The sequence below is a fragment of the Typopeltis vanoorti genome, chromosome 6, assembly GCF_054136105.1.
Source record: "Typopeltis vanoorti isolate ZY-2024b chromosome 6, IOZ_Tvanoo_1.0, whole genome shotgun sequence".
Taxonomy (NCBI): Eukaryota; Metazoa; Arthropoda; class Arachnida; order Uropygi; family Thelyphonidae; genus Typopeltis; species Typopeltis vanoorti.
Genome location: NC_143554.1, coordinates 69015194 through 69035599, shown reverse-complemented (window position 1 = coordinate 69035599; position 20406 = coordinate 69015194). Strand labels below are relative to the sequence as shown.

Genomic DNA, 20406 nt, shown 5'->3' with positions numbered 1-20406 from the left:
GATCCATATTTTCGAGTAGCTGAAGTCCTTGATTTAGTTTAGAAAATACTTCATCTTCCTCGTTATTCCTTTCTTCTTCTACAACTCTTTTGTTTTGGAAAATCAAGTCCTGATCGGTCAGTTCACCTTCTTTGTGATCTGCTAATTCTTCTATATCGGTAATATTGATTTCTAACATACTATGCTCGTTGTACTCTTCAAGTGTCTCCTGTGTTAGTAACTTCTTCCAAATTCCTCGCATACATTGTTCCGATACTTCCTTCCATGAAGTTCCAATGTTCTGGATACATTGGTTAATATCGTAATTTTTCCAAAAATCGCGTAATGTTATAGCATCGTTGTCCATTGCTGTTATTGCTTGAGAAAATGTAGTTTTCAGGTAATATGTCTTGAATGTAGCAATCGAACCTTGATCCATAGGTTGAATCACAGCAGTTGTATTGGGCGGTAGATACATCACATTTATATTTTCATTCAAATCGCCAATGTGAAGAGGATGTCCTGGAGCATTGTCAAGCAGCAATAGAATTTTAAAAGGAATGTTTTTTTTAAGACAGTAGGCACGTACTTCTGGAATAAAACAATTTAAGAACCAGTCTTCAAATAAAACAATTGTCATCCAAGCCTTAGGATTACTCCTGTAGTAAACCAGCAGTTTATTCTTGTCACTGTTTTTCAAAGCTCTGGGGTTTTGTGAATGGTAAACAAGAAATTGTTTTAATTTAAAACCAGCAGCATTTCCTCCAAGAAGAAGCATAATCCTATCTTTAAATGCCTTAAAACCAGGCGCTGATGTAGCTTCTCTGTGAATGTAAGTTTGTTCTGGCATTCTTTTCCAGAACAGTCCGGTTTCATCTACATTAAAAATCTGCTGTAGCAAATAGCCTTCATCTTTTTCAGATTTTTCTTGAAAATTTTGGCACTTTCAAAATTGGAACTAGCAGCTTCTCCCATTATTCGTATGTTATGTAAGTTAAACCAGCTTTTGAATCGATAAAACGAGCTTTTAATGTATGCTCGCCATATTTATCTTCTTGTTGTTTTCTTAAATTGTCAAATAGGCTTCGTGTTTTTGTTTGAATCGTAAACAAACTGAGAGGAATATTCTTGTTGATTTGATCATCTATCCATATCATTAAAAGCTTCTCCATTTCATGAATTGGCCCTTCTCTTTTTTTTTCATTAAAATTGTACATTTCATATTTACTGCCCCTTTAGCTGCCCTCATTATTCTTGATTTCACCAACTTTCTTTCATTTGTCATATGCTTTAATGACCTTCATTTTAACATCTAAACTTAAAGCTTTCCTCGCCTTCTTTTTCATGTTGGAATTTTCATCAGTGGTTTTACTTCTCTTACTGGACATGATAATGTTATGACGAGATACAAAAATTGCAACGAGAGAAAAACTAACACTTCGACTGCTGATTAGCAACTAACGTGCAAAGGCTGTGATAAGTTAGAAGTGGATGAATCATAGCAGCGGCCATTGCATATTGGTGATAGGCTTTGCTTGTCGACTAATGGCGACACTGCAATGCGTATACAAAAGCAATGTGATATATGTATGTATATGCTGGTGGCAAAGTTAAATTAGAGAATTTTTAATAATAATAATTTTAGCCTTAAAGTACAAGTCATTAGGGAAAGAAAACCAGGACGTTCTCTTAAACGATTCAACGATGACTTCTAAGGCTCGAACAGGCCATGCTAGGCCTAAATCCTTGATACGCATGTTGATGAATAATTTTGGCCATTGTAAGTGCGAATCGTCGTAAGTCGAGGACTACTTGTATAGGAAAGCACCAAGCCAGATGGGATTTTTAACAAAATCTTCAAATGCTTGCCATATAAAACCATAATGCTCATTGTTGCTATTATTAATTCAATATTAAGATATCACTATTTCCCAGCACAAATGAAAGTTGCAGATGTAATCTTAATCCCAAAACCAGGAACGATTATGAAGAAGCAGATTTAGGCTTGTGAAATTTTTTGTTACTCTCTCTCTCTCTCTTTGTATATTTCAGTTCAGAATTTTTAGAAAATTTTCTCTTCTGTTGTGCAGTAGGTAACTAACTTACATTTCTTACAATTCTTGGTGAATTTGCTGTGGGATAAAAAGATGTAAAATACAAAATACATCTTTCCTAACATGTAAAAAAATGTATTTAGTGAACACCAAGAATTGCCTCTAGTTGAAACATTCTGAGAATGGATTAAAAAGAAATGAAATACAGAGTATTATTTTTTTTCCCTTTCTATTATCTGATACGACTTGAAGGAACATAAAAAAAAATATTGGTACTCAAGCCACCTGAGAACACTTTTTTTATGCCATATGTTGCAGGCTGCAGTGTTGTAGTCTGAATTCACTGTGGTCTCTGGATAGTTTTGGGATATACCTCAGCTGAGGTATATCCCAGTGATACAACCCCTTCCCTGCCATTTCTGTAAGATAACTAAGGTGAACAGGAACAAATCATCTATTAGATTTCAACAGAATTGAAGGTAGGAACCATCAGTGTAAGAAATATGAGTGGAAAATTGGTGGTGTTATCAAAAGAATTATAAAAATACCATGTCAGCATGATGCTAGCCACCAAGACTTAGAAGATAAAACAAGTAAGATCCTTCTACGTAATTATAAAATGATTTATTCAGCCATGAGTGATCAGACAACAGAGGAAATATTGTTCACCACTAAATACAAAGATCAACATCTTGAACAGCAGTGGCTCTGCCAAATGGCAGGCCCACCCTACCATGAAGCAGAGCTGTTCATATCTCAGTGGGAGCCAAACCCAGAAATGATACCAAGGTTGATGTAATTTAGATGTCGTATTTCCATACACGAGTAGCCAAAAGGTGTCACAGCTTATTACTAAAGTACTCTGGATTAGAGATAGATGGTGGAAGTTTTTTTACTTGGTTATACAGGAATACCTCGTATAGCGCAGTTAATTGGTTCCAAGAAGCATCCGCGCTATGCAAAACCGCATTGTTCGAGGTCTATAAAGATTTTCAATTTAATTTGTTTATTACAAAAATTTAGGATACTAAAAATGTTTAAAAATGAAAAAAAAAATTTATTTTTATTAACTAAATAACAAATAAAATCCTTTTAAACTGATATAAAAGTTGTAGTAAACAAAACAAATATTGCTTCAATTTTAGCATACAGTAATTTACTTTTTACTAAAGTAGTCTTTTAGTGTTCGTTGAACCATCCTTGTCTTCTTTGTCTCAAGTACTAGATCTCTGTAGCATTTGATAGCATTAAGATGAGACTTTGTCTCACTTTGATGCTTCTTTCCAAATTCGGGTCGGCATTTATGAGAAAGTCGGAAACTTGGTCGATTTTTCTCACAAAAGTTGAAAGGTCAGCAAAGGAAAATTCTTCAACCATGATATCAGTGGGGTCATCTTCTTCTGCTTCATAGGCTCGTTGTTGTTCCAACTCCAAAAGGGTTTCATCATCCAGATCGTTTGAATGAGAATCAATACATTCGTTCACATTGTTACAATCTAAACTTGTAAAACCAAGATCTTTGCCCATCTGCACAATTTTTGTTGAGATTTCCTCTTTCTGTTGCAAAGGCAGCAAAGTCCTTTGAACAATGCGTTAAGATATTATGCCATACACCTCTCATGCTGCTTTGAGTCACCTCTTGCCAAGATTCGTAAATATTTTTAATGGCATCTTTGATGTTAAATTTCTTCCAAAATTCACTCAAAGTTCAAGAATCTTCTTCTGCTGCAGCTTGAGCAAAAGTTTGTCTTAAATAGTAAGCCTTGAAAGTGGAGATAACGCCTTCATCCATCGGCTGCAGAATTGATGTTGTGTTTGGGGGGGAAAAATGAATCTTGACATTTTTATCTAAGTCAGTCAATAGAGTTGGATGGCCTGGAGCATTGTCTAATAAAAGCAAAATTTTGAAAGGAATATCATTCTTTTTACAATAGCTTTTAACTTCAGGGCAAAAAAAAGTTTTAAACTAGTCTTCGAAAATTGAACGAGTCACCCACGCTTTTTTATTCGAACACCAATGAACAGGTAAATTGTTCTTTGTAAAGCCCTTAAGAGCTCTTGGATTTTTCACTCTGTATACTAACAGTGGCTTCAATTTTAAATCACCTGATGCATTACCTCCTAGTAAAAATGTCAATCGGTCTTTTGACACTTTATACCAAGCTTGTGTTTTTTCCTTCTCTGCTAGAAATGTGCACGATGGTATTCTTTTTCAGAACAAGCCAGTCTCGTTAGCATTAAAAATTTGATGATCTGTGTAGCCTTCCTTCTCAATAAGCTCCTTCAATTCATTGGGAAATAATTCTGCAGTTTTAGTGTCAGCACTTGCACTTTCACCTTGGATTCTTACGTTATGGAGTCCCATACGCTTTTTGAAATTGAAGTACCACCTGCGACTTCCTATAAAAGTTTCACTGGTTGTACCTCCTTCATTTTTACTTTCATTTTCTTTTATTTTGTCATATAGACTTATTGCTTTTGCCTGGATTTGACTCAAAGGAATCTTTTTCTGATTACAATCTTCAATCCAGACCATTAGAAGGCGTTCCATATTTTCCATTGTAGAAGATCGATTTCTCGTGATCACTTTTAACATATAAGAAACGGTGCTCATTCCATGTTGTTTAAGCTTTTCTTTGCTCTGAATAATTGTTCGTACAGATGACTCATTCATTGAATTCTCATGTGCTATTTTAGCGAATGAAGCGCCATTCTCATGACTTTTACATTTTCAAGTTTCTTCTCTAATATCAACCACTTGCGTTTTTTTGATACTCCAACAGTGTCTTCTTTGTTTTGTCTCTTTTCACTCATACTTAAATAATAAACAAATATTAATATTAACGTAAATAATAAAATGCCGCGGGGAACGGATTAAATCCAGAGTAATTTATTAAAAAAGGGTGGCACACCATTTGGCAACTCCTATAGGTAGAGATGACCTGCGAATGCTCCTGCCTGGTATCTCAGCTTAGGCCTGGCTCCCACTGAAGAGACCTCAATAAAGGTCGAAACTAGTCTGGGTAGTGGCCCTCCCCTTAATGCATAACATTAAACATATATCTGCAAGGAGATGTGTTTTGCATTAAAGGAGATACTGAGACAGGAGTGTTGGTAGCTTGCTACACCTTTGCAACGAGTTGCCCTGGTGTTGTATCACCTTACCCCAGTCCTGAAGATACTTTCAGGTGCAAACTTTGTTTGCTCACACTTGGATAAAGGATTAAACTAAATTTATTATACTCTAACCAAGTGAAAAATAAACTTTCAACACCCTCAAGGGGTGTACAGGATATGACAGTACTACATGAAAAATTTACATCATTACTAACTTCCTATCTACAATTTTCCTCCAAATCAGTCTGTTACTTGTCAAGACTCCAACATTATCAGATCTTATATTTCTATTGTCTAAGGCACTTTGTACCGTATCAATCCACCTATATCTTGGTCTTCCTCTGGGTCATTTTCCTGCCAACCTGGCAGAGAACACTTGTTTTGCTAATCTTTCCTCTCCCATTCTGTTTAAGTGACCATACCACCTGAGATTAGCTCTGCTAACGCATTCCTGGATGCTGACAATGTCAAGGTCTTTCCTAATATCCTCATTTTTAATATGATATTGCCATTTATGTCATCAGTTTACGCCTCTAATCTTTCTCAGGACTCTCATATCTGCGGTCTCTAGTCTTTGGTCAAGTATTTTACTTCTGACCCAGCTCTCAGATCCATAACATAAAACTGATTTGAACACTGTCTTGTATACAGCTAATTTAGTATTCCGACTAATTTCTCTCTTATTCCATATGAATTTATTCAATTGACTTCCCACCATATACCAGCTTTGCTGATTCTGTTGTCTATTTCTATATTTAATTTACCATCTTCCGTAAAAATCGTGCCTAAATAGCTGAAATGTTTTACTTGTTCCACAGGTTCTCCATTCACAACACAGTTGACATTTTCAATGATTCTGCCTATTTTCATTGTCTTTGTCTTTTTATTGCTGACCTTCATACCATATCTATTACAACAGCTATTCAATTTAGTCAGAGAATCTTGCAGACTTGTAGCGGATTTATTTAGAAGTATAACATCATCCGCATAAAGCGAAGAGATGACATTAACATCTCCAATTTTGATATCAGGTTTAATACCACTTTCCTTCATAATGTGATCCATATAGATAATGAATAACAGAGGGATAATGTACATCCTTGTCTCACACCAGATTTAACATTAAACCATCTTCCTGTACTTCCTTCAATTCTAACTGCTGACTTACAACTCAAATAAAGACTAAGTATTGCTTGATATAATGCCCCATTCACACCATATAACTGCAGCGTATTGAATAGCTTCTCTCTTGGCACCTTGTCATATGCCTTTTCCAAATCGACAAAACTTAAATACAGATCTTTGTTATATTCCCATGCTTTCTCGACTATTTGTCATAAAGTGAAGATCTGATCCTGACAGACTCTTTTTGGCCTGAATCCAGCTTGTTCTTCACCAAGCTTTTCTTCCACAATTCTTCTCAACCGTATCGCAAGTATACTTGCATAGATCTTGCCAGGAACACTCAGTAGGAAAATACCTCTGTAATTCTTACATTCAGTTTTATTTCCCTTTTTATATATGGGTACTATGAGAGCTCTACTCCAATCATCGGGAATTCGTCCCTCAGTCCAGGCTTTCTGAACTATGCGGTGCAGCCACTGTAAGACTTTTATACCACCATACTTGAGAATTTCTGGTCGAATATCATCTACTCCTGCTGCCTTTCCACATTTCAAGCCTTTGATGGCTTTTTCTACTTCAAGTATGGATATGTATTCCTGACTGCATGCCTGGTCAGTGTTTTTTATCACTGTGCTGTCATCACTGCTTGTTTCATTTAGCAGTTTTTCAAAGTAATTACTCCATACTTCAAGGATATCTTTTTCTCCTGTTTTCATGTCACCTTTATCATCTCTAACTCCTTTTACAGCACTCTTTCCTCCATTCCTAAGCTTCTTCAACAACCTCCAGAATATTTTGCCACCTTCATGATATTTATTTTCTATGTTCTTGCCAAAGTCCTCCCATGACTTTTGTTTAGCTAGTTTTACACAGTGTTTTGCTTTCTTACATTTCTCTCTGTATTCTGTAAGAGTAAAAGCTGACTTATTTGCCAGGAACTTTTGATATGCTTTCTTCTTTTCCTTCACTGCCTCTTTAACTTCCTGTGTCCACCAGGGAGTTCTGATTTTTCTATCCTTGCAGACAACCTCACCACATGCCTCTCTGACTGAATCAATCAGGGTTTTCTTCAAGGCTTGCCACAGAATCTCCAAGGTTTGGTTCCTTTTCACAAACTCTTTCATTTTTTCTTCAATAATCTTTGTGTATTTTAGTCTAGGGTTCACATCTGAGAGCTTCTCAACTTTTATTTGCTTTAAAACTTTCTTACATGTTATTCTTTTCAATATGAAATTCAATTTTATCCTGCTCAAGACTAAATAGTGATCACTTCCAATTTCAAATCCTCTGTACACTCTGGTGTCCTGCACCAGGGAGAAAACATCACTATCAACAATAACATAGTCAATGAGACTTTTCTTATTCCTAGCTTCTTCTCTCCATGTGAATTTGTGCACATTTTTATGTTGGAACATGGTGTTAGTAATAACCAGTCCATGTCCTGAGCAGAAATCCAACAGATATTTGCCATTATTATTAGCTTTGCTCTTTTCTCCAAATTTTCCCAAAATATTTTCGTATGTCTCACAATCATTTTCTACTCTGCTATTTAGATCCCCAACAAGGACCAACTTTTCCTTTTTCATTGTGTCAGTTGCTTTTTCTAAAGCGTCAAAAAATTCCTCCACTTCTATCTTAGTAGAACCTTCTCTGGAACCATAGTCACAAATAAGTCTCATTGTCCAGTTCCCCATTCTCATATTTGCCCACATTACTCTACTTGAGACTGACTGCCATTCAAGAAGATTAGCCTCGTATTTTGTGTTGAATACTATGGCTACTCTTTTCCTTGATTGTCATTGCCTGAATATAACATTTTGTATTTATTGCTCAGAAAGATCTCACCAGTTTTGGTCTTTTTTGTTTCAGTCACCCCTATTATGTCGATCTGGTACTTATCTAATTCCTCAGCTAGCTCCATTTCTTTGCCATTCAGGCTTCTTATGTTGATAGTACCGATCTTTAACTCTGGTGATGTTGAGTTGGGGTTTGTTTTCAGATTTGTTCCAGTAGCTGACTTTTCGCTGTTCGCCCTGGTTCCCTGGCAAAAACAACGGGGGCCTTGTTTAACCGGGCGACGCCCCAGCCGGCATGAAATTTTGTCATGTTGTACCATAATTTTTTATTTTGATTTAACCAATAAGAATACAATTTGGTCGGCTAAATCCCAAATTGCCAGCCCATCCTCGTTCGTTCAGTATCAAAGTAGATACCCAACAGGGTGCACCACGAGAAGGTGAGGATTGGACATTAGGTTTGAAGCCCTGGTCGGTTCTTCACATTCCTTTAAAGGCTATGTTGAGGTCTCCTCTCAGTTATACAGCTTTGACCCCTAAGCACCCCCTGCGTATCCAGCTGTGTACTGCCTTTTCTGTGACTGTAATTCCCCATATTATGGGCAAATCACCTATAGTAAACCAGAACAGCAGCCTTATCCAGTCATGTTTGTAATTCTTCTGATCCCAATAACCATCAATACACCATACACTCAGTAAACTGGGATAGATCCAAAATTATTTACAAATGCTATGGTGAACTTGAAAGAAAAATCTTAGAATCAACAGAAATTACACTAAATTCTGTTCATGTTAATGTCAACCTCAGCCACAACTTTCTTATTGTTGCTCCTCTGCTATTCAGATATGGCAGTCACAAGACATGTCATTGTGCATGAGAACAACAACACAACTAGTCAGATAAATCATTTTAATGTGAACAATCTATTAATAATTTAGAACTTTGGTGTTGTACCCAAGTAATGTATTTTATGTATCCCTTTTTTTCCTTCTATGCATTATTCATCTGATGAAGTCTTCTAGAAAGATGAAACTAGTAGCGCCCTTTGGAAATAAATTAGTTATTTTCTCTTTTAACATCAGCTATATAGTCATATAAGTTATTTTCCTTAAAAAAATGTACATATTATTATTATTATTATTTTACAACGTCTCCATGGAGTCCAGAGACTCATCGCAGGAGACCCAAATCAACCATCATACACACAGATATCTCTCCTTGAATCCATTCACCGTCAGGGAACTCGTAACCAATTCTGGCAATCCATTCCACTCACTCACCACTCTCCATGCAAAAAATGTGATGCACACACCCCTATTAACCACACCTCTTACACAACTTCCACAGATGATCTCTAGGTCTTTGACTATTCATCATATATTGAAAAATTTCACTTTCATCAATTTTATAAAACCCCTTTAATATCTTAAAAGTTTCTACTATGTCCCCTCATTTCCAGCTGTCAATTAAGCTTTGTAACCCACAACCCTTCAACCTATCCTTGTAGGAATTATTCCACAGACCTGTTACCATCTTGGTCATTCTTGTCTCGGAATCCTTTCAACCATCTCCTGGTCCCCAAGATTGTGTGTGTGTGTGTGTGTGTGTGTGTGTGTGTGTGTGTGTGTGTGTGTGTGTGTGTGTGTGTGTGTGTGTGTGCGTGTGTGTGTGCGCGTGTGTGTGCGCGCGTGCATAAATTATCTGAGTTTTTATATATAGCACATTATTTTACTATATCACTTCAAGAAATATATATGTGTGTGTGTGTAAAATGAATCACCGATATTTAGTTTTATGAATAATATTTAACCAGTGCAGCAAAAACTTCTTTGAAAGCCTGCAAACAATCATTCCATCGATTGTTCGGCATTACCACTTAAATTTGGCCATTGGGCTGAATAATGGGAGGTGTTTAAAATTGCCCATGTTCACGTATTTCTCAATGGCTAGTAATGTTTTGATTCTGGACATAAACTCCTTCAGGTTTGGGAAGTCATTCATGCAATCAGGAATTAAAATGAGATGAAAATCGAAGGTATCGTTAGCCATTAAATCAACATATATCCATTGTTCTCCTGCGAACCATTTCCAATATCCTAAAAATTTTGAAAATCACTTTAGATGGTCAGGAACAGCCTTTATGAGATCAACTTTAAGTTTTTCAAATTTTTGGTTTTAGTAAACTCGAATCAAATTCATTCTAAAATCAGTTACTTGTTGTTCTATCAGGTCAACATGCAACTTTTTGTCTTCTGTTCTTCCTTTGTGATTATGTTTTCATGACAAATGACGCAAAATTGCCATGCTTTGTGTGAGCTTAATATCACCATCAATATAGTAGGGCAAATTTGTAAATCAAGACGAAGAGAAAACTTGCTGCTCAACCACTTGCCCTGACCATAGTCGGGTGCAATAAGATAGCATTTGTCTTCCACTGTAATGAAGAATATAATGAATAGGCTCAGGCATATATATAAGTGAGTTATGTATGTTTTTACTGTTTTCCTTGTTCGTGTTTATTGTTTTGATAAAGAGTTATAACTGTTTTCATAATTTGTTGACAGGAAGATTTATTCAGTTTTATTTTCTTTATATAGATAATGGAAAGGAAATATCTTTGAAACAGATATTCATAGATAAACCTATTCCATCTGGAAACCTAACAACTAGGCAGAAAAATTCTCTTTACCACAAGTATGCAGTGAAATTGAAGTTTGGACATTTCACTCCTTCCAAGTTGATGAGACTGAAGACACCTATTGATGAAGAGTGTGGCACTTCCACTATTGACCATGAAAAGGATTATCATGAATCTCGAGAGCTGCCTGTCCTAGATGATGATCTATTTGGCAAAAATGATGAAACTGTGTGTGATATAGAAACTTTTGGCACCTCATTTAAAACAAAAGAGAAGGGTTCATGCCATCCTTCTGGTGTTGTTCTAGGCTCTAAAAATGACAGCATTCAAAATATTAGTGATGAAAATTTGCTAAGTAAGCCTCACTCCAAAGTAGACCAAGGAGAAAAATGCAAAATGGATGTGGGTAATTCTATCCTCTTAGAGCAAGATCTGAATTTATCAGAAACTTCATCTTCTGTTTTTGATACATCAAATGCAACTGTTGAGGATATAGAAGTAAAGAAAATAAAAGTTGAGACTGTAAATGTGAAAGACAAGTCTAATGTGGCTTCTGAGGATGAGAAGGAAAATCAGGAAGATATCGAGTTGAAAAATGAGGATACTAATTCAAAGATAAAATCAGATCTGAAAGTGACAGATTCTTTACCATCTCTTCACAAGAATGCTGATACCAATAATTTAAACTTTGTTTCTGAGCATGACTTGAGTGAAGAAGATGAGAAGAGTGGTTCAAAAGCCAAACAAAAAGAACAGATATTTAAAAAGGAAATAAAAATAGAACAAAGGTATTTAACGGAAATTCTTTCACTTACCTATATTAATATTCATTCTTTCGAATTTAAAGAAATTATGATACAAATTATATTGTGTTGTTATGACATAAATATATTTTCTTTGCTGAACATCTCTGTCTAGGTGCATTTGGAAAAATGCATAAATGTCTATTAGATTTATTTAGTATGTCGGTATGCTCATTATTCCTTGGCTCTAGCTGGACAGATTGTATTGAAATTCAGTATTTGGGATACTTAGAGAATTTTGAGCCAGAATTTGAGAGTTCTAACAACTTACTGTGCCAACCCATTTCCCAACTAACCACACTATTACTCAACTTCCAGGGATAACCTCTTGTTCTGTCCCCTCTAGCCAAGTACCGAATCATTTCCCCCTCTGCATCAATCCTATAAAACCCTTTAAGTAACTTAAATGTTTCTATCATATCACCTCTTTTTTGTCTATCAACCAATTTCTGCAGATCACACACCCTCAGTCTGTCCTCATGGAGAACTTGCCTTGGAATCCTCTACACCACTTCCTTATCCCAAAGAAACCCAGAAGCCCAGAACTGATCATAGCAGTCAAGATGTGGACTTATCAAGGTTTTGCAATAACAACTTCCTTATCTCTACTTGTTAGTGTGATCTTCAATAGTCAAGTAATGTTATGAGCTACCTTAGCAACCTTTGCAGTGTGCCCTCTAAACTTCAACTCTCTGTCTACAACCACCATCCCTAAATCCCTAGCTTCATCTATTTCTTAGAGTACAGTTCTATCAAGGTGGTACACAGCTTATAATATTTATCCCAAAATACATAACTCTACATTTCTCCACATTACTCTGACACCCATTATTTTTGTCCATACTAACATCCTATTTAAATCATCCTGCAATCTCTCTGCATCATCTTGATTACCTATTACTCTACCTGATTTTGCATTATCAGCAAACAACTGAATATTTCCTTTCAGATTATTTGCTATATCATTTATCTACAAATTAAGCGATAGTGGTCCTAGCATGCAACCTTTCACCACCACCAGTCACCAGCTTTCAAATGGATTCTGCTCCTCTATATTCTACTTTTTGATAATACACATAGCCAATGTTATATCTGTCCCCCTTTATTTTAATTTGCTTAACAAACAAAACTAGAGTTGTGTAATCATAACTAGAGTTGTGTAACCAAGAAATGCAGGTGACCAAATCCTGTACACACTAGTCAGCATGTGGCCAAATCATATCTTTATAAGCACATATTTCTTTTTGTTCCCATCTTAACTTAACTTAAGTACTACCTTAAAAAATCTAACTTAATCTATCTTATTTCTAGTTGCTAAATTCCCAAATAGTTGGGAATTTAGCAACTCTCAGTTTGCCCTCTCAATTTGCATCATTAGCAAACTGAATTTCCCCCCCTTCGAATCTTCTCTATATCATTAATCTACATACTAAAGAGTAGTGGGCCTAGTACAGAACCCTGGGGCACTCCACTAGTCGCCCTCATTCACGTTGATTCCACTCCACCATATACCACCCTCTGATATCTGTTTATCAGCCATCCTCTTATGCATTCCCATTTGCTCCAACTTATGTAATAGATTTCCATGCAGTATTCTGTCAAATGCCTTTGCAAAGTCATTATGATGTAGCCATTTCCTTTATCCAATTCTGCTGTCACCTTATTATAAAATGTGAATAAATTACTGAAGCAGGACTCTAACTTTTAATAAGCCATGCTTTCTCCCATAGAGTTTCATATTCCTATTCACCCATTCTCGAATTTTACTTTTAACCAACTTTTCCAATACTTTAATCACCTCTCCAGAGATTGGTCTGTAATTTGCTACTTTTGTCTTGGAGCCACCTTTATGAAACGGAACTATCTTATTCTCTTTCCACTTCCTTAGAACCTTTCCAGAGCTGAGAATTAGATTAAACAACTTTGTCAGAGGCACTGCCAGTTCACTTGCACATGTTCATAGCATACCTGGACATATCGTCCAGGCCCACTGTGTATTCATATTGATATTTTTCAACATTTGCTACATTTTCCACAACATTTTGACAGTCTTGCCTTATATCCATAATATCATTCACTTCATTTTTTTGTTCCTGACATGATTCGCATTTCTTATACTCACTCCATTTCTTGCTGCCATACTTGCTCTCTCTTATCAGCCCATTCTTGAATTTTCATTTTGACCAAGTTTTAGTACTTTTATCACCACTCCTGAGATATTGATTGGTCTATAATTTGCTAGCAGTCTTAGAACCTCCTTTATGCAGAGGAATTATTTTGCTCTCTTTCCAATTCTTTGGAACTCTACCAGAGCTGTGACTTAAATTAAAACTCTAGTTCCCTTGCACATTCTTGCACAACCAAACTGATATCCTATCTAATCCCACAGCTGTATTTACATTGATATTCTGCAATAAACTCACTTGGGTGATATACCCTTGCAAAGCAGTTACTCAGTAACTTAACTATTTTATCTACTTCTGTCACCTCATCACCATCAGCACTCATTAAGATTATTCTTCCTCTTACTTGCCACATAATGAAAGAACTCTTTGGGATTTCCTTTGGCCTGCTTGGCTAATTTCTTCTTGTAATCTATGTTGTTATTATTATTATTATTATATAGTAATATATTATATAGTATGCAATTATTACTGTACATGTATTCTATTCTATTGGTATTTATCTACTTACATATGTATTTTGTTATTTTAAAATTTTTATAATCTCTGATTAAATTTTTAATAAGCCTGTGTAGCTCAGTGGATGTGGCGTTTGCACACCACCGCGCTAGGCCGCACGAAGGAAGTCTTGGTTTCGAGTCTAGTCGGCGACTAGAGGAAATTTTTCTAAGCCTTTTTTCGACCGGGTTCCCGAGTTAGTCGATCTCTGGCACGGGCAAGCAGGTTTTTCCTCCCGGAAACTCGGGTTTTTCGTCCTGTAAACTCAAGAAAATCGACCGTAGAACCCACATTATTTCAGACATTAAATATATTGTGTTAGGGTTAGAGACCACGAGATGGCGGCACATTTTGAGCCGTCTCTCTTCACTGCGTACCGCTTAATTAGTGATAGCCTTGGGCCATCTGTCTCTGATTGGGTACCAGTGGAGATTGAACTGCCCACTCAGTCTCCAAAAGTTAGATAGGGCTAAATGGCCTTGCCTACTCCCGTATATACGGGAACAAAAAGGCGTTAGCTGATTTTTTTGATTAAATTTTTTTTCCGGCAAATTTACATAGTTCTTTGGCTATGCTAACGTATCCGGTTAGCATAGCCAAAAGGCTGCAGGTTCGAATTTCGCCGTGGGCATGGGTGTTTGTGAATGTCTATGGAAATAGTAGTGGTGGTGATTGGCAGTAGATGGCATTGGTGTGGTGTTGCAGTCATATTAAATTTAGTTTAATCCTTTATCCAAGTGTGAGCAAACAAAGTTTGCGCCTGAAAGTATCTTCAGGACTGGGTTAAGGTGGTACAACACCAGGGAAACTCGTTGCAAAGGTGGAGCAAGCTACCCAAACTCCTATCTCAATATCTCCTATAATGCAAAACACATCTCCTTGCGGATATGTCTAATGTTATGCATTAAGGGAAGGGCCACTACCCAGACTAGTTTTGACCTTTATTGAGGTCTCTTCAGTGGGAGCCAGGCACAAGTGGAGATATCAGGCAGAAGCATTAGCAGGTCATCTCTACCTATAGGAATTGCCAATTGGTGTGCCACCCTTTTTTTTTGCAGTCAGTTGGTAGATTGAGTGGTGGAGACAGAGTTGTAGAGTAGGTGCCCTCCTTCGATGAGTCTTTTGGACTCCCTGGAGGTGTCAAATAATAATAATAATAATAATAGTTCAGTACTTCTAATTGTACGTAATTCTTTTGTTCCAGTATATATAATGGATTATTTTTGCTTTAATTGATTTATGGATCCAAATCATTATGCCAGCTTTTGCATGTATTTGTTTATTCACTGTACTATATATATTATATGACAGTTGTTTCTTTTGTTCCTTTAAGTTTCTTTTTTGTTTTTGTAAGAATTGTGATTTCTGTTTACATTTTCATTCCATTAATTAAGTAATATATGTGCTTACATCTGTTAATCTTTGCTCTGTTCTTGCATTTTAATTTTGAGTGCATTTCCTGGAACTGAGATATGAGGGATTTTTGTATTTGATGTAGTGTATTTGAGAACTATTCTAGTTTATGAGAAGAATTCCATACTTTTTTGTCTAAAGGATGATAGCAGTTTGATGGTCAAGGAGAAAGTGAACTCCCTATAGAAAAGTGTTCACTCTCACCTTCCTCTTCTAGGTCATCATGAACTAGAAGATGAGGAAAGTATGACGTTTCCTTCATTATGGGATCAAGTGTTATATCACTTGATCACAATTCTTACAGCATTAAGAGTATTATCTTGGTTTGGCTGCAGTTCAGAGTTAGTAGAAGATTTGGCTGGTGAGTGTAATTGTTGTTTCTGGGAATTTTCCATTTTCTGTTGTTCCTGTTCATTCTTATTTGGAGGATTGCTATTTGTATGCATTGTGCAGGATGCAGTTTTATCAAAAGAGCTGTTTCTTTCAGTTAATGGGCATTCCTATTGCAGTCATACCTATCTTGTAGAAGTTTGTATGTTTTTGGTTTTCTTTTTCCCATATTTTGATTTGTCTCATGAGCAATATTGTCTTGCCTTACAACTCTGTTTCTGATTTCTTCATGGTTGGAGTGTCTACTTTCCTGTTACTGTAAATGTATTTCTCTCATATGTGATCTTTTCATGACAGTAAAAGTGCTGTGATGAGATGGATAAGTAGAAGGTGTATATTGTACCATTTATATTGTTATTGATGATCTTTGGCAATAGGTTTAGTGCATCATTGTTTGGAAAGTTTGTTAGCAAATTCAGGCTCTCTAGAATAAAAATATACCAAGCAGCACACAGTCTTAATTCCAACCTCAACAATGTTTATTTCTACCTGTAGTTTGTGGTGGCTGCTAATAGTTTATTATTTTTCAAGGTCGCTAAGCTGTATTTTGTTAAGCTCCCTCTCAGAAATTGATGAGGGACTTCATGTGGAATGTTTGGTACCATTTCTTTTATTGGTGAAAATGCTATTGGAGATGCATCTAAATGATAAATGTTGATGTCAGTGCTCCTCTGAAGCACTCTCCGTGCCCATGAGGTGCGGCTGAAATACAATTGTATAGTTTTTGCTTTAGGTAAGTAGGAGTAGATAGATAAAGTATATCTATCTATCTATCTATCTGATAAACAAAACATGAAATCTACTTATTATCAGTACTTGAAATATAAACAGTCTACTCCCAGTTAAGCTCTTATAATAAACAATCTGAATGATCAACAACAACAAGAAATAAGTCCAGAACTGCTTAACTACCAATATGAGAATGCCAATACCAGGACTCTTTCCACAGCAAAATGGAAAAAAAATATGATTTAAATAAAAAGATTAGATATAAAAGATTATCAGTAGTTATCAGAATTACTTCCAAAAACACGGGAAATTTGTGACAGTCATTTTGGAAGTAATTTTGATGGACACCTAGATTCATTTCACAAATATACATAGTCTAGGTTCCAACCTCAATAATGATTATTGCCATCTGTAGCTTGCAAAACCACTTACTTTTTCTAACAGAAACTCAAATTTCAGCTTCTTCAAGTATTACTTATCTCTTTTCTCCAAATTACATACTTGGATTCTTTTCATCTCAAAGGTGGCTTTTTTTCATGTCTTCACACTAATATACCATACCAGAGAGAGAGAGAGAGTTTCAACTTTGAAAAAATAAGGATGATTTCATCTGGTTCAGACCCATCAAACGTGGGCAAAGATGTCAACATGATAAGTCACTAGAGAAGAATAGAGATCTGCAAGTTGTCCAACTGTGTCATGCAGCCTGCAGACAGGAGTATACAAAAGAACATGCAGGTAGATTATTATGTCTGTACACGAATGCTAGGAGTATCAGAAACAAAGGGGTAGAGTTTGTTGCCTTAGTCAATATGTTAGGACATCAGATTGTAGACATTAGTGAGACCTGGCTGTCAGAATCAGACATACTAACTAGTATCGTAAAAGATTACAGTATTTTTAGGAAGGATAGATAGGATAGGGGAGGGGAGTGCTGCCAGTGATATCAGATGACTTGAATCCACTTAGTTGAAACCTATGATTGTAGTAGTAGTACTACTACTACTAACAGCATTTCATGTGGCAATGAGTTTGAAGCTATCTGGTGTGAGGTGGAATTCAGCAAGATCAATTACATAGTGGGGTGTTATCACAGACCTGGTGGATCGGCTGCTAGTGATGAAGAAATGCATCACCAAATAGAAACGAGTAATCATAATGGGAGATGACTTTAATTATCCAAATATTGATTGGGTAGCAGTAGAATCTCATCAGAAGAATGAAAATGCCTTTATTGAGCTGTTGCGAGACAACTTTCTCAAGCAGCATGTAACAGAAGGAACTCGAGGTCAAAAAGTGTTAGATTTGATTATAGGGTCAGAGGGCATTTCAGTTAAAGATGTACCTATTCTGCCTCTGTTTGATGACAGTGATTATGCAGTACTCACTTAGGAAGTGACTTAATTATGAATGTTTCATTCAGTAAAGGTTACATGCTGAACTACAAAGCAGGAAATTATGACCTACTGAGGAGTATACTGAGTTCAGTGGAATGAGATTGGTTGCTGTATGAGAAGAATATCGAAAGTGCATGGGAAGCATTTAAACAATACTTAAATGATGTAATATCAGAATGTGTCACGATAATTCGAGGAATAAATAGGATAGGAGTCAGATGGATGTGTAATTGTATTAAGCAAAGAGATTTGTAAGAAAAGCATGATGTGGAAGGAATACAGCATGCATAAGGATGATGTCCGTTATGAAAGTTATAAGCATCAGCCTAGAATAGTCACAACTGTTGCTCAGAAAATCAGTCTTAGTATGAAAAGAACTGGCTCTGTGTGCTAAAGACATGCAGAGCCAGAATAAGAATTCTACTTACAACTGAATAAGAATTCTATTGATATGCTGCAAGTAAAAGAAAGAATGAATATGAAAGAATAACTCTTTTAAATGCAGATGGTGTGAGGGTTACAGATGCAGAAGAGGTTATCCCACTAATGAGTACCCATTTTATTAAAAGCTATCAACCTGGTGTACACAACATTGAGCTCACTGCTACCTCTTCACTGGATGAAGAAACTCAGGTGTATGAGGAAGAAATATTAGAGATGCTGCATCTCTAATATTAGTGGGGGGGGGGGGGAATTGCATAGAGCCAAATCCATTAAAAAAATAAAACTCCTCTTTTAGCAGATGCTGTATGGGTTCTAAAATATTACTTCCTGTTTAAACTTTCAGGTTATTTTGCATTTTCCAAACTAACTTTCTCTTCTCTCACATTTAGTTAATCACCAATGATTGAAACACATTGTACTCTTTTTTTTTTTTTTTCTTCTCCTTAATTGCATCATTTTTCAATATTTACTGATCATTCCACAGATTACTCATAAAAATAATCAATGCATTAACTTTTGTTTGCTTATGATGGATAAGATCATCATAAAACAAGAATAAAGTTGTCAAGTATGATATACTTTCCAACTCTTCACCTTGATCCTTCAGCAATATAGCCTTTTAAGAAATGCAGAGAACTGGCTGAGCTTCTGACTTAATGTCTCATCTTCATGTTCCCAGTGCATTCCATTATTTATTATCAACCTTGATGCTGAATGAACAAAGGTGGACTGACAGTTTGGATTTAGCCAACCAAATTGTGTTCTGTAGTAGCTTAAACCAAAAGACACCATTGGTGAAATGTCATGCCAGATGAATTTTTGTCTGATTAAACAGGGTCCCTGCAATTTTTGTCAGAGAACCAGGATGAACAGTGACAAGTCAGATACTGGAACAAGCTCAAAACTCAGCACAGCAATATTCAAGATAGGTACCATTAACATAAGAAGTATCAATATAAAAGAATTGGAACTGACAGAAGAATTAGAGAAGTACAGCATCGACATAACGAGTGTTATCGAAACAAAGAAGATGAAACAGATCATATTCTTCTTAAATAACAACTACAAGATGTTATATTCAAGCATTAATGTGTGACTTCTACTTCCACAAGAGTGGCACTTATGGAAGAAGAAATCTGCATTTGCATTTATATAGTTTGGTATTTCAAGCCAAAGATGGCAAATGTTGAATTTCTCTCTCTCTCTTGTTTATGATTTCTTTCCCTCCCCTCCAGTTCTCTATCTTTATTCAGTGGATTCCATTAGTCTGAGTCATCATAGGAAAACTCATGTATTTGACAAAATATGGAAACATTTAAGACAAAAAGAAAGGGAGTAGTTCTTTCAAATTATATATTTCCTATTCCAAATGTGAACTTTTTTTTAATCTAAGATGAGTCTCTGGTATTGCATTTTTGACATATCCATAATAAAAAGTTAGAGATGTATACCAAATTTACACCACCTACACTATGTGTTAGAATGTAAAGCATAAGTGCTGAGATAAATAGTGTACTTATTAAACCCTCTTTATGTAGAATGGTATATGTATGTATGTATGTATATGCCTAGTCTAGCCATAAATACTGTTACAACTTGAATAGTGCATAAACCTTTAATCTATCATAAATCATTTACAGCTTTCAGCACATACCAACCATGTGTATAACATGCATATATCACAGCACTCAATGTTTGAAATGTTCCCCTTTTTCCTTCAGGCACAGCCAAAGTTTGTGAGGCCACATATTGATAACATTGCTCACAATATACAATGAAAACACTACCACTGCTTGCTCCAAATCCACCATCAGGCTAGCATTGCTGGGGTGTCATTTC

The 20406-nt window shown here is 36.0% G+C and overlaps 1 protein-coding gene and 1 pseudogene across 1 annotated transcript in view; one reads left to right on the top strand and one right to left on the bottom strand.

The window, feature by feature from the left end:
• The window catches only part of LOC150105519 (little elongation complex subunit 2-like), a 294381-nt gene that overhangs the window by 156483 nt on the left and 117492 nt on the right, over positions 1-20406 (top strand). Inside the window, exon 8 of the mRNA XM_090394868.1 lies at positions 10670-11498. Within this exon, the coding sequence (XP_090250994.1) occupies positions 10670-11498 (829 nt within the window). The remainder of the gene's footprint in view (positions 1-10669; positions 11499-20406) is intronic.
• On the bottom strand, positions 9942-10623 carry LOC150105520 (glutathione S-transferase Mu 3 pseudogene; annotated as a pseudogene).